Source organism: Rhamphochromis sp. 'chilingali', assembly GCF_963969265.1.
Source record: "Rhamphochromis sp. 'chilingali' genome assembly, chromosome: 1".
Classification (NCBI taxonomy): Eukaryota; Metazoa; Chordata; class Actinopteri; order Cichliformes; family Cichlidae; genus Rhamphochromis; species Rhamphochromis sp. 'chilingali'.
This window is the reverse complement of record NC_137929.1, coordinates 70068988-70083957: the sequence shown is the minus strand read 5'-3', so window position 1 is coordinate 70083957 and position 14970 is coordinate 70068988. Positions and strand designations below refer to the sequence as shown.

At 41.9% G+C, this 14970-nt stretch overlaps 1 protein-coding gene across 1 annotated transcript; it reads left to right on the top strand.

Annotated features, from left to right (window-relative positions):
* Window positions 1-6990: 6990 nt before the first annotated feature.
* On the top strand, window positions 6991-12986 carry LOC308396578 (stonustoxin subunit beta-like). The gene is made up of 5 exons (XM_080882002.1): window positions 6991-7079; window positions 8350-8588; window positions 9221-9272; window positions 11700-11746; window positions 11913-12986. The coding sequence occupies exons 2-5, from the start codon at window positions 8354-8356 to the stop codon at window positions 12452-12454; spliced, it is 876 nt and encodes a 291-aa protein (XP_080738128.1). The 5' UTR covers window positions 6991-7079; window positions 8350-8353; the 3' UTR covers window positions 12455-12986.
* The last annotated feature ends 1984 nt before the right edge of the window (window positions 12987-14970 follow it).

Here is a 14970-nt window from a genome sequence, read left to right as displayed (position 1 = left end):
CAAAATTGCAGGTATCAGGATGACCAAAACTTAATGTATGATGTGGTGATACTTGAACTACTACTTAAATTTTACATTTATTTTCAGGGTTCCCAGGCGTGATTGGCTGTACAGATGGCACTCACATTCCAATCATTGCTCCTTCAGTAAATGAAGGAGACTATGTGAACAGGAAGTCTTTCCACAGCATTAATGTACAGGTGCATAGTTCCCTGTAGCATTTCAAACTAACAAATCATTTCATTATAGTAATGGATGCTAATTTGTGTTCTCTGCACTGTGAAGATCATATGTGATGCTGCCAACATTATCACAAATGTGGAAGCCAAGTGGCCAGGCTCTGTGAGTGGTGGTGGTGGAGGACCCCCACCTGTTTTTCGGGCCTCCGCTTTTTTTCTAGTGGCTATAACGGGTCACATTTGAGCATAGAGAGTAAGCAAATATTTACTTGTAATGTGCTCAGATAATTTCAATAAGTGCTTACAGAAAGAAAATTAATGTAGCCTCTAACTGCAATTGATTTACATGGGACAAACAGACCAAGCACTATGGCTCATAATACAATTACACCTTACCTGTTTGGACTATATTTTTATATTTCATTTTTACTTGCTGCCAGGAACGTTTGGGGCCTGTTGGGTTGCACCTGCGCTCACATCACATCACAAAATAAAATGTATAAAATAAAAAATAAGATATAATAAAATAACGTGTTAAATGGGTGGAAATCCCTAGATCAATGTTTAAATTAACACTCACGCATTGACTCTGTCGGCTATGTTTTGCCATGCATGCTCCCTTTCTTTTGCAGCTGAGGCTGTGTTACTTTTTTTCTGCAAAATTTGCATGTTATCGGCATATGCTGCCATCAGAATTTCGGCCTCAAGCGCTGTAAAATACATTGACCGCGCCTTCTTTCCTTCCGTCTCCATGGTGACTCGCTTAATCTGTGCTCCACTAATCAGGGCTTTATGTATCCTCGTGCGCGCGCTTAACTTGGGGTTAAAGCAACTCCGCGTTGATTGAACTACTTGTTATCAGCCTTTCTGAAACCGAATATTCCGAGTTGGACAGTTCGGGGTTACTCAACCCTGAGTATCGTTTTTCACTCTCAGTTTTCTAAACCGGCTTCCTGAAATAGGGCCCTGCTCTTGTTCCATCTCTGTTCTGTCCTCATTCTCTCTCTCCCTCTTTGTGCTGACAATCATCAAATATACAGATATTTACAAACTCTTCAGATCAAAACACAAACACTTTTTTAATTGTAACATCAAATCAGACTAAATGTTTATTTTTTTAGATTGATAAATATAAAAAACATATTTGTTAACTTTAAGAGTAAAGAGAGAAACTATCTGTATTTCTTAATTGCAAATGGCACCAAATTGTATTCAAACTGAGCCACACTTATGGAGCTCCACAGTTCTTTTCCTGGTGTTTTGGTTGAACATCTCTTGATGTTCCCATGTCACAGAAACAGGCTCTGTGTTTTGCCTTATATGCATCCACAGCTGTGCCACCAGTTTACTCACATGGACTCTACGAACCTATCAGAAGCTTCTTCAGCTCAGAATGGAATCGTCTGGAGTTTCTTATTAATTAACAAACTTAGTGTACATGTACTCCAAAATTTGATCAAAGTGATAAAAAACAGAAAGCTCTGTCTCTTTATTCTGACATTTAACTAATTCAAAAGATATATCAATATTTATCTAAAACAAAAGTTTACTCTAAATTGATGTTGTACAGTAAAAATGTTTTATGTTTTCTCCCTAAAGTGTATGTAAATATCTGGTTACAAATGTGAATATCCTGCTGTGTACTGAAATCCCTCTTGTTTTGCATAGAAATATACTGAACAACATACAAAGCATAATATATAAAATAACATTTACCTGAGTTTTTTCTTTGAAAGAACCCTCTAATGTCCATTCTTATATTTCAGTACATAACTGAAACCGATTTAGTCGGGGAGGGTAAGAACTGAAAATATGAAATAAACACACGTAAGCTAAGACTCTAAAAAAAATAGCATTTTTTCGGCTTTTTGTTTCGCCATTTGTTGATTCACTTGAAGAGCAAGTAAAATAATATTGGTCAAGTGATCAGTTTCATATCAATCTTTCGTGATTCACCGTCATATTTACATTATTTGTACGGTATGAATGATTTTCTTTGGTACCTGGTCAAACTTCAGCTCTCCTTAGTATGGCTGGCTCCGTCTCTCCAACAGCGCACTCCCAGGCAGCAGCTGCCCCGCCCCCTCGCTCAGTCGCTTAGTGCCTGAGCTCGGATCATACCAATATCAGGGGGGATTCACGCACAGTCGTAAATTCCCACAGTGTGCACTATGTGCTTCGAATATTGTGTGTACTTTTTGTTTTATACAGTTGTCAGCCAGGCATCTAACTATGAAAAAATTACACTCCAAAAGACCCCGGGCTTCTGACAAAACAACCCGGGCTTAAGCCCAGTAAGCCACCCCCACGCTCCGCCCCTGCCTTGGTGTCTGGATTGATGACTCCTTCACCTTTAAACCACATATAGAGAGACTAGTAAAGAAACTGAGACTTAAACTTCGTTTTTTCTTCCGTAATAAACAGTGCTTTTCTTTTGCAGTAAAAAAACGTCTTGTCACTGCAACCTTTATATCTGTGTTAGATTATGGTGACATTCTGTATATGAACGCTTCTTCTTCATGTCTTCTAATGTTGGACACGATGTATCATGCTTCCTTGAGGTTTATTACTAACTGTAGATATCTGACCCATCACTGTGACTTGTACTTAAGAGTAAAATGGCTTTCTTTGGCCATTAGAAGACAGGGGCATATGTACACTTTTATTTACAAAGCTATGCTTGAATTGCTGCCTCCTTATATTTGTACTTTGGTCACAAGGACAAATAGTGGTTCTTACTCCTTGCGCTCAAATGATCAGCTGCTGTTGTCTGTTCCCCTTGTCCGCACAGAGCTGGGGAAGAAAGCCTTTGTCCACTCTGCGCCTTTTTCATGGAACCTGTTACAGAAAGACTGGAAACTGACTGAACTGCTGTCTTTAAATGTTTTTAAAACTAAACTCAAAGGCCTACAGGCTGCCTCAATAATGTGTAATTGTTTTGTGTAATTTTTTAACTTTGTTTGTTTGTATGTATTTGTTTGGAAATGTGCTGCCTCTTGGCCAGGACTCCCTTGAAAAAGAGGTTTTTGATCTCAACGGGACATTCCTGGTTAAATAAAGGCTAAATAAAAAAAATAATAATAATCCTACCGTAAAACAATAAAACAAGGTACGACCTCTTCCCATGCTCCCAGGATGTGGGGGTGAACGCTAGAACACCTTGGAGTGTTACAGACCCCCTAGGATGAGACATTCTTTCAATATGCCACCAACTATATACTTCTAAACACAAATGATTACATGCAGTATTCTACCATGCATATACATACCATGCAGTAAACTTACAGTGGGGCAAAAAAGTATTTAGTCAGCCACCGATTGTGCAAGTTCCCCCACTTAAAATGATGACAGAGGTCAGTAATTTGCACCAGAGGTACACTTCAACTGTGAGAGACAGAATGTGGAAAAAAAATCCATGAATCCACATGGTAGGATTTGTAAAGAATTTATTCGTAAATCAGGGTGGAAAATAAGTATTTGGTCACCTCAAACAAGGAAAATCTCTGGCTCTCACAGACCTGTAACGTCTTCTGTAAGAAGCTTTTCTGTCCCCCACTCGTTACCTGTATGAATGGCACCTGTTTGAACTCATCATCTGTATAAAAGACACCTGTCCACAGCCTCAAACAGTCAGACTCCAAACGCCGCCATGGCCAAGACCAAAGAGCTTTCGAAGGACACCAGGAAAAGTATTGTAGACCTGCACCAGACTGGGAAGAGTGAATCTACAATAGGCAAGCAGCTTGGTGTGAAAAAATCAATTGTGGGAGCAATCATCAGAAAATGGAAGACATACAAGACCACTGATAATCTCCCTCGATCTGGGGCTCCACGCAAGATCTCATCCCGTGGGGTCAAAATGATCATGAGAACGGTGAGCAAAGATCCCAGAACCACACGGGGGGACCTGGTGAATGACCTGCAGAGAGCTGGGACCAAAGTAACAAAGGTCACCATCAGTAACACACTACAACAGCAGGGAATCAAATCCCGCAGTGCCAGACGTGTTCCGCTGCTGAAGCCAGTGCATGTCCAGGCCCGTCTGAAGTTTGCCAGAGAGCACATGGATGATACAGCAGAGGATTGGGAGAATGTCATGTGGTCAGATGAAACCAAAGTAGAACTTTTTGGTATAAACTCAACTCGTCGTGTTTGGAGGAAGAAGAATACTGAGTTGCATCCCAAGAACACCATACCTACTGTGAAGCATGGGGGTGGAAACATCATGCTATGGGGCTGTTTTTCTGCCAAGGGGACAGGACAACTGATCCGTGTTAAGGACAGAATGAATGGGGCCATGTATCGTGAGATTTTGAGCCAAAACCTCCTTCCATCAGTGAGAACTTTGAAGATGAAACGAGGCTGGGTCTTCCAACATGACAATGATCCAAAACACACCGCCCGGGCAACAAAGGAGTGGCTCCGTAAGAAGCATTTGAAAGTCCTGGAGTGGCCTAGCCAGTCTCCAGACCTCAACCCCATAGAAAATCTGTGGCGGGAGTTGAAAGTCCGTGTTGCTCGGCGACAGCCCCAAAACATCACTGCTCTCGAGAAGATCTGCATGGAGGAATGGGCCAAAATACCAGCTACTGTGTGTGCAAACCTGGTAAAGACCTATAGTAAACGTTTGACCTCTGTTATTGCCAACAAAGGTTATGTTACAAAGTATTGAGTTGTATTTTTGTTATTGACCAAATACTTATTTTCCACCCTGATTTACGAATAAATTCTTTACAAATCCTACCATGTGAATTCATGGATTTTTTTTTCACATTCTGTCTCTCACAGTTGAAGTGTACCTCTGGTGCAAATTACTGACCTCTGTCATCATTTTAGGTGGGGGAACTTGCACAATCGGTGGCTGACTAAATACTTTTTTGCCCCACTGTATATCATTAAAAGATTATACTGTCAATTTTCCATTGACAGCAACCCAAAGACGTCCAACAGAAAGTGTCATCATGCATGTTAAAGGATGGAACAATGTCCTCCTCGTGATGCTCATAAACAGAAAATCTCCTTCACAAGTTTTTTTTCTCTTAGAGCTCAGAGCTCTTCAAAGTCTTCATCACCACAGTATGAGAAGAAAACATCATCAGCTCAGCCAGTAAAAGCGGGAGCTGGTGTTTCACCTGAATGAGTTGTCTCATTGCTGACGGCAGGTCAGAGTAACTGATGATGATTTAGTTTTGGAGTCCAGCGATTCTGTGGCTCAGAATACCAGAACACAAACTCTGTGTCCTTCCCTTAGCCGAGGTTTTCCACACATGCTCAGCAAACTGAACGAGGTGACTGTGGTCGGTCCTGCTCTACAGCAAAACCAGCTAAGTATGACTTTTATTCTGTTGGGTTTGCTTACATGCTTTGCTTTGTTATTTGTGTGACTACGTCATAGCCCATCCATCCATTTTCTTCCACTTATCTAAAGCAGATAATATACATACAGTCTGTTGTCATAGGTTATGTGGAAACGTGCTTTGTGGTCAGTTAGGCTTTTGAATTGTTCCACCACGAGACACACACTAGCTCAATCCTAGAGCGAAGCTTCGTGAAACTGTGAAACATCTGAAGCATTTGATGATGCTGTTCTGTGAAACAGTGAGGGGACAGACTAGTTAAACCAGACTGGTAATAACTGTGATCATCACGTGCTCTGAAGAAATCCTCACACACACAGAAAGCTGCGACTGTAATGATCAGTCAGTAAAATCCTTCCTCTGTTAACATTTGTTATTAACTCAAAATATATTTTTAAATGAAAAGGTTGAAAAATGTGATTTCCTTCACTATAAGAAGTGAACATTTATCACATTTTCACAGGTTAGACCAATCGCAATAGTCCATTTCACACACACCTGTGAACCTTCCTCTGATGAGCGACCTCTGAACCCTGGAGAAACTTCCTGCTGCTGTGGATGTTGTATCCTGTAACAGTGAGGTGATGTTCACTGAGTGTGGAGTTTGGGTCACAGTGAACCTGCAGGACCCCTGTTGTTTATCAGATATTCACAACAGAAGCTTCAGTGGGAATAAAAAAAAAGAAATAGATCACCTTGAATTAATTAATGACATGTTTTTGATTTTTGATTTTTACAGTATAAATATTTTCTTTACGGTGGTGCAGTGTGTGAGTAGCAGGTTAGAATGAAGATGACGTCACTTAATACAATAGTTGACATTTTCTGTTAAAAGTAGAAGAAAGTAGAGCCCACACCGAGTCAGAGCTGAAACCTCTTGCTGTTATATATTCTCCCTGAGAGCAGAGATGAGCTTTTATTGACATATTTCAATGAGAGTATACACCAGTTTTTACATTTTAATGACAGGCCACAGTTGGGTCGTTGAAACCAAGCACACCATTGTTGTTCTTGTGACATTACCAATAAGTGTGATGTGTCACATGGCCCTCTTCCTATTGAAAAAACAAAAGTTGTATCCAAGATGGCCGACTTCTAAATGGCCACCATGGTCACCGCCCATCTTGAGGAGTTTGCCCCTCACATATACTAATGTGCCACAAACAGGACTTTAATATCACCAACCATTCCCATGTTATTACGGTGTATCCATATAAATGGCCCACCCAGGTCAAAAGGTCATCGATCAAGCTTGCATTCTTGAGTGACACAAGCTGTATGCATATGTTTTTTTTAGCGTGGCTCTTGTGGCCCTCCATACTTTTATAGTTTGAAGTGTCAGAGACGAGCTGTGATGAGTTTGTTCACTCTGAGCCAGTCTGAGCAGTCAGACAACATATTTGTAAATCAGCACATGAAGGTGTCGCCCTCTCACACTCTTCAGGTGGAGTCCCGCCTCCTTCCAGGAAGCAGCTCACCTGTGTGTCTGTGTTTAGTGCCTAGGTGTGGAGTGGATCTTGTTGTTGGTATGTGTGAAGAAACTGTAAGTTTGCTTTTTTCCTCCTTTAACAGTTTGACTCTTTATTTCTGTGATGTTTGGACCTGATGTTCAGCTCTTAGTTCAGGATAAACTTTGATCACTGTTGTGTTTGAAGACAAATCCACATGATTCTAAATTACTGATTGAGTTGAAACAAACAGCTTTATAAACAGTTCATGTTTGATTGATAACTTCATAAACAAACTGTGCCTTTTTATTTCTTGGAATGAAAACATTGTCTCACCATTAAATCACATACATCAGTGTCCAAATGTTTCCTGTCAGTCCTTTAAAATTAAAATGACATGAATGTTAGTTGTAATGTGTTTGATTGCAGTCGGGTTGTAAACTTCATATTTCCTTGATTGATCATAGAATCCATTTGTACTCCTGTTTGAATCGCATCAAAGAATCAGACAACAAACTGCAGTAATAGCCTCTGAAAATCTGAAAAGAAAGACAAAGTTGCTCCACACTCATAGGCCCAGATGAGACACAGCCTCATTTTTCAGGTGTGAGTCAGACAGTCAGGCAGTTAAAAACATGTCAAAAAAACTCAGCTCTTATCATGTTCCTGAACCTCCTAAGCTTCCTTCCTATCCTTCCTGATATTTGGAGGCTAAGCTCAGAGCTCTCTGAGAGGATTCTCAGGCTTTTTGAGAATACCAACACGGTGTGGAAAAATCCTCTCACTCCCTCTTCTCTCAGATGGCTGGGTCACTCAGATACTCAGCACCAATCCATCTGCCGATCTCCCGTGTCCTCGCCTCACTCGTAAACAAGACTTGAGACACTTAAATTCCTCCACTTGGGGTAGTAACTCACCCCAAAGTGGGTATTTCACCATTTCGGGTGCTGAATCTCATTTCCATTGCAAATGAGAGGTGAAGGCCACCACCTGAAGAAGCCAACAGAACCACACTAACTGTGAAAAGCAGAGATGAGATTCTAAGACCACCCCAGTGGAAACCTTCTGCCACTTGGCTACACCTAGAAATTCTGTCTATTAATAAGAGAATCAGTGACATAGGGCAACACTGATGGAGTCCATCACCCACTGGGAACTAGTCGGACTTTTTGCCAGCAATGCGGCGAAAAGTCCACAAAACACATGACCTCATGGTTGGTGAAACTCACATGCACCCAATTATCCTTGAGAGAATAAAGAGCTGGTCCAGTGACTGGGACAAAAACTCAGTCTTTCCTCCTGTATCCACAGTTAATGGATAATCTCTTGTTCTTTCAGATGAAAACGCCCTCTCGTATTTTACAGATCAATGATGGCGAAGTCTGTTCCATTACAACTCCTGGAAATGCTGGATGATCTGGGAGAGGAACAGCTGAAACGTTTCCACTTTTACCTGCAGAATGAACCTGTAGGTGATTTCCAGACTATCAAAAAGAGTCGTCTGGAGAATGCAGACAGGCTGAAAACGGTAGATGTGATGATACAGAGCTATTCAGACCATGCAGTGGAGGTGGCAACGTTGATTATTATGATGATGAATAATAGTAAGTGAAAAAAAAGACATGAAAACAACAAAATAAATACAAAGGTTTATTTTATTAAGCATGTTGAGAGTCAGGTTGTGTCACTTTATGTTTTTAAATTTCTCACGTTTCTCCTCAAATTACTTAGAGGAAATATCCTAAAGATATTTTTTTGTTAGTTTTTTTTTTTTAGCGATTCAGGTTAGTTAATATTTTTATTTATTTATTTTTCTTCCCAGTTACTCCCTTAATAAATAGCATGCCATTAATTTGTTAATTGTCCAGCCAAACTATTAATACATTAAATAATAAAATTTCTAAAAAGATTATCCTGTTATGCCTGTTTTACCTTTACCTCTCCAAAAATTGCATGAAGAAATTAACACCTTTGATTTATTGATATTTAAGCAATTCATCTTGCTTTCATCTTTTCATTTCATTTTCATGAACTGACTTTCGTGGAAAACACGCTACACCCAATGTTATGTTTTTACTTTGTCTACTTTTATTATTGAGCTTAAATAAAGTTATAAAACAGGTAGTTACTACTGCAGGTCTCTGTGCTGTACATAGATAGCAATTCAATTGAAGTACATTTTGGAGTTGTTGCCCACTGACTCAATGTTTTCCTCTCTATAAATTGAAAAATTAAGGAAGAGTGCCGAATAGTGGTCTCGCTCAGGGCAGTGAAGTAACCCAGAAACTGTAAGTAAAGTTCAAAAATCCATTTTGTCTGTCACTCAATAAACCTTTCAGATAAAGACGTGGACAAAATGGTCGGTACCCTTCATTCAATGAAAGGAAAACTCACAATGGTCACAGAAATAACTTTAATCTGACAAAAGTAATAATAAATACAAATTCTATGAATGTTAACCAATGAAAGTCAGACATTGCTTTTCAACCAAGCTTCAACTGAATTATTTAAAAAAGATAAATGCATGAAACAGGCCTGGACAAAAATGATATTACCTACAACTTAATATTTTGTTGTACAACCTTTTGAGGCAATCACTGCATTCAAACGATTCCTGTAACGGAGACTTCTGCACCTCTCAGCAGGTATTTTGGCCGACTCATGAGCAAACTGCTCCAGTTGTTTCCGGTTTGAAGGATGCCTTTTCCAGACTGCATGTTTCAGCTGTTTCCAAAGATGCTCAATAGGATGGAGGTCAGGGCTCATAGAAGGCCACTTTAAAATAGTCCAATGTTTTCCTTTTAGCTATTTTTGAGTGTTTTAAGCTGTGTTTTGGGTCATTGTCCTGTTGTAAGACCCATGACCTGTGACTGAGACCAAGCTTTCTAACACTGGCCAGCACATTTCTCTCTAGAATCCCTTGATAATCTTGAGATTTCATTGTACCCCGCACAGATTCAAGACAACCTGTACCAGATGCAGCAACGAAGCCCCAGAACATAACCGAGCCTCCCCCGTGTTTCACAGTTGGGACAGCGTTCTTTTCTTGATATGCTTCATTTTTTCGTCTGTGAACATAGAGCTGATGTACCTTGGCAAAAAGTTAAATTTTGGTCTCATCTGTCCATAGGACATTCTCCCAGAAGCTTTGCTGCTTGTCAACATGTAGTTTGGCATATTCCAGTCTGGCTTTGTATGATTTGTTTTCAACAATGGTGTCCTCCTTGGTCATCTCCCATGTAGCCCTCTTTAGCTCAAACTACGACGGATGGTCTGACACTAATGTTCCTTGAGCTTGAAGTTCAGCTTGGATCTCTTTAGAAGTCTTTCTGGGCTCTTTTGTTACCATTCAGATTATCAGTCTCTTTGATCTGTCATCAATTTTCCTCCTGCGGCCACGTCCAGGGACATTGGCTATAATCCCATGGATCTTAAATTTCTGAATGACATGTGTAACTGTAGTCACAGGAATATCTAGGTGCTTGGAGATGGTCTTATAGCCTTTACCTTTAACATGCTTGTCTACGATTTTCTTTCTAATCTCCTGAGAGAACTCTTCTGAAGAATTAACCACATATTCACAGGCTACTGGCCCTTTCTGCCACACACATGTAGTACACATGTAGTTTAAATGGCGTCTGGCCTTTTAAACTTTGAGAGGCTGAAACTTTTTGGCATTGTTAACACCTGTTTTTAATCGTTTGAGCAAATAGAATCACTGTAACAATGCCATGTTCACTTAACTCCAACCAATCAGAAGTTGCAGCCAAACCCCACATGGGCCCAGATTTACAGCATGCGCCGTCTGTCCAGTGACGTGTCTGTAGTAGGGTCGAAAATGATGGTTTTGGACAGAGGTGGCTCTGATGTGCCCAGTTAGCCATGGTAGCTGCTGATATCACAGGGCTACTGGCTACCGCAGAAATAATGGAAAAAAGAAAACTCAGGATGGTAAGCCAACTTCTGTCTTAGTGCATTTGAACCGCTATGTGATTTTGTGGTCTTCCTTTGCAGCTCTTTCAGTGAATTATGGTCTGAGCATGATGAACATTGGTATTTGGAATCTGTGATAGCTCTGAAGGCTAGCTAGCCTTTCTTTAGCTGGTTACATGAGAATTTCTGGTTCAGTTGTTTGTTTAGTGGACTTTTACATAACTGCTCTTTTAATCATCACTTGTTTTCGTTGTTTCTTTGGATACCACACATGTTTGGACTTATACTTCTAAACCCGTGTTATGATGGATTAAATGCGATCTCCTCCCTTTTCCCCTAATTTTTGGGGTGTGGGTGCTTAACAGGACTTAAACTGCAATAAATATGTAGAAAAGGGTGTTCTAAAACTTTTGAGTTTACGTTTTGAGTTTATAGTGTATGTTAGAAAGCATGAAACACATTTCAGATCGCTGGATGCTACAGGAAACTATGAAAGGTCATTAATAAAATCAAAGGCAGGGAGGTATCCTTTCCAGCTAAACAGAAGAGGAATATAAAAATAATGAAGGTGACAGTTTGAATCAGTTATATTTCATTCAATACAGTGTTGTACTGAGTGCAGATCATTAGCAGTTTGAGCCACATATGGATTGAAGTGTATTTGTGAAAATGTTGGACTGTTCCTTTATCGGTGTCTAACAGTATGTGTATGAAAGCCATGTAATGTCCATGTGTGCATGCTGAAAGAGACTGTGCTGGTTTGACCCCCCTCCTCCTTTCAGGGTGGAGCCTGCTGGAGTCCTATCGCTCAGACAAAGTCTAAGGAAGTGTAAGTGTGTTTTTAATGGGAGTCATGAAAACAAAGCAGCACACATTCAACCATCTTCAAACTGTCACATCACTCATTCACATCTCTGATGTCAGGAGTCATCATCAAAGTGTCAAGTGATGATGGATCAATAACTACAGCTGGATTGTGTTTGTTCTCTCATCAGATTCCTGTCAACTTACAATCGACACAATGACAGCACAAAAATACCTCAAACTGTCTGACAACAACAGAAGGGTGACATGTACATTTGATGAGGTTCAGTCATATCCTGATCATCCAGACAGATTTGATGGTGATCCTCAACTGCTGTGTAGAAATGGTCTGACTGGTCGCTGTTACTGGGAGGTTGAATGGAAAGGAGAGGTGCATGTATCAGTTAGTTACGGAAGAATCAAAAGGAAAGGAATCAGTATGGACTCTACGTTTGGAGGGAATGAGCTTTCCTGGTGTCTGATCTGCTCTAATGATGACACTCAAGGTGTAGTTCACAATAACAGATTAACCTCTGTTTCCTCCTCCTCCTCCTCTTCCTCTTCCTCTAACAGAGTGGCAGTGTATGTGGACTGTCCTGCTGGCACTCTGTCCTTCTACAGAGTCTTCTCTGACACTCTGATCCACGTCTACACCTTCAACACCACATTCACTGAAACTCTTTATCCTGGGTTTGCAGTTGAATATGGTTCATCAGTGCTTCTGTTGAGTTGAGTGTAAAGAGTGCCCTCCTGTTAGAGAAACACTGTAACAGTTGTTGAAAAGATAGTTCAGTCTGTACATGTCTGTCTCTTTCACTCAGAAACATGTTTTCAGATTCATAGATTCAATCAGTTGATGTTTGAAACTGTTCTAAATGATTTCTTGTAAACTTCTTCCTCTTCAGTCTTTTAAAGATGCAAGCTACTATTGTTCCAGGCCCACATGTTGTTTTTCTATATTTTTTCCACTCAAAGCTTCACAGTGAATATCAGTATGTTGTGTTTCTCTGAAGCTCAGTTCACACAGTTCCAGCTCCTCTGGATTTTCAACAAGTCTGAGCTCATGAAAATTAATCCAAATGTTTGATTAATGGGACTTTTTTAATGGGATTTTTCCAAACTCATCATATGTTTAACTTATTGTTGGAAGCTCATCATTTATAAACACTTTTGCCATAGAAGCTGCAAATATTGGCTCAATGGATTTTAATGCAGTTATAACGATAAAATGATTGTCTGGGAGTATCATCATCAACTAATAAATAAGAAAGACTGAATTTACCAATTGAAACTAGTCTTGTGTCTTCTTTCTGAATGTCTTTTGACAAAAAGACACAATGTCTTTAGATATATAGATATATATATAAAAACTCCACCGCGGAATGCAGCGGCGGAGAAAAAAAGACCAACCAGGTACGGGAACAAACCACACGGAAAGCAGTGGTGGTGACAGAGCAGATCCGGAGGCCGACCGCGAAGCCGACCACGAAGCCAACCGCAGCAACGAACTCGTTCAGGAGGCCGCCTTTCACAGTAACAATGTCCAGCTAGGGGCCTAGAGAGCGGCCGGCAAAGGTGAGGTGGTACAGGCCGAGCGGGACCTAACGGCGGTGTAGCAACTGCCGGACAAGACAAGGCAGGACCAGACGAGGCTGGACCAGGCAAGGATGGTGCTGGATGGGCTCATCTGACCTCCAGTGGAAGCAGGCTGCAGCGTAGGCAAACGAAGGCTGAAGCAGTCCCTCGTACCATCCAGCGGAGACAGAAGGTGGAGCAGTCCCTCGGACTCTCCAGTGGAGATAGAAGGCTCTAGTGGCCCCTCGGACCACCCAGCTGAGACAGACTGCTGAACGGGCCCAGTCTGGAGACGGAGCAATACTGGAAGAGCATATGGGAGAAGGACGCAACTCATAACGGCAATGCTCAGTGGCTAGTGGATCTGAGGGCAGACGATAGCGACCTCCCTGAACAGGGTCCAGTAACCATCACAGTGGCAGATATCCAAGAAAGGGTCTCCAGTATGAAGAGTTGGACAGCACCAGGCCCTGACATGGTTCACGCCTACTAGCTGAAGAAGCTGACTGCACTGCACGAGCGCCTGGCAGCACAAATGAACCAGCTGCTAGTTGACGAGAGACACCCAGAATGGCTAACCGAAGGCCGGACGGTCCTGATCCTCAAGGACCCCAAGAAGGGACCAGTCCTCTCCAACTACTGACCAATAACCTGCCTCAGCACCACGTGGAAGCTCCTGTCAGGCATCATATAGCATCATATAGCAGCTAATATGAAAAGGCACATGGGTCAATACATGAGTGGGGCACAGAAAGGGATGGGCAAGAATACCAGAGGCACAAAACACCAACTACTGACAGACCAAGCAGTCAGCCGAGACTGCAGGACCAGACTGACCAACCTGCGCACTGCCTGGATTGATTACAAGAAGGCCTATGACTCAATGCCCCACAGCTGGATACTGGAATGCCTAGAACTATATACCTGCAGAGGGTCAGGCAAGTCCTGAGAAGTCAGCTGAACGGTAAGAACAAGATCCGGGCTATCAAAACCTACGCCCTGCCCGTGATCAGGTACCCTGCTGGGGTAATAGGCTGGCCAATGGAGGAGATAAAAGCCACTGACATCAAGACAAGAAAGCTCCTTACCATGCATGGAGGGTTTCACCCCAAGTCCAGCACCCTGAGGCTGTATGCTAAGCGGAAGGAAGGGGGCCGGGGACTGGTGAGTGTCAGCACCACAGTCCAGGATGAGACAACATACATCCATGAATACATCACAAAGATGGCCCCAACTGACAGCATGCCCAGTGAATACCTCAGGCAGCAGAAACCCAAGAAAGTGGAGTAAGGCGAGGAACCATCATGGAAGGACAGGCCCCTGCATGGTATGTACCACCTGCAGATAGAGGAGGTGGCTGACATCCAGAAATCCTACCAGTGGCTGGACAAAGCTGGACTGAAAGACAGCACAGAGGCACTAATAATGGCAGCACAAGAACAAGCTCTGAGTACAAGATCCATAGAGGCTGGGGTCTATCACACCAGGCAAGACCCCAGGTGCAGGCTGTGTAAAGATGCCCCTGAGACAATCCAGCACATAACAGCAGGGTGCAAGATGCTAGCAGGCAAGGCATACATGGAACGCCATAACCAAGTGGCCGGCATAGTGTACACGAACATCTGTGCCGAGTATAACCTGGAAGTCCCGAGGTCAAAATGGGAGACGCCCCCA

Coding starts and splice junctions, on each gene's coding strand:
- LOC308396578 (XM_080882002.1), top strand. CDS start 8,354: ATGATGGCGAAGTCTGTTCCATTACAACTCCTGGAAATGCTGGATGAT. Junction 8,589..9,220: donor TATTATGATGATGAATAATA/GTAAGTGAAAAA, acceptor TGAAAAATTAAG/GAAGAGTGCCGAATAGTGGT. Junction 9,273..11,699: donor AGTGAAGTAACCCAGAAACT/GTAAGTAAAGTT, acceptor TCCTCCTTTCAG/GGTGGAGCCTGCTGGAGTCC.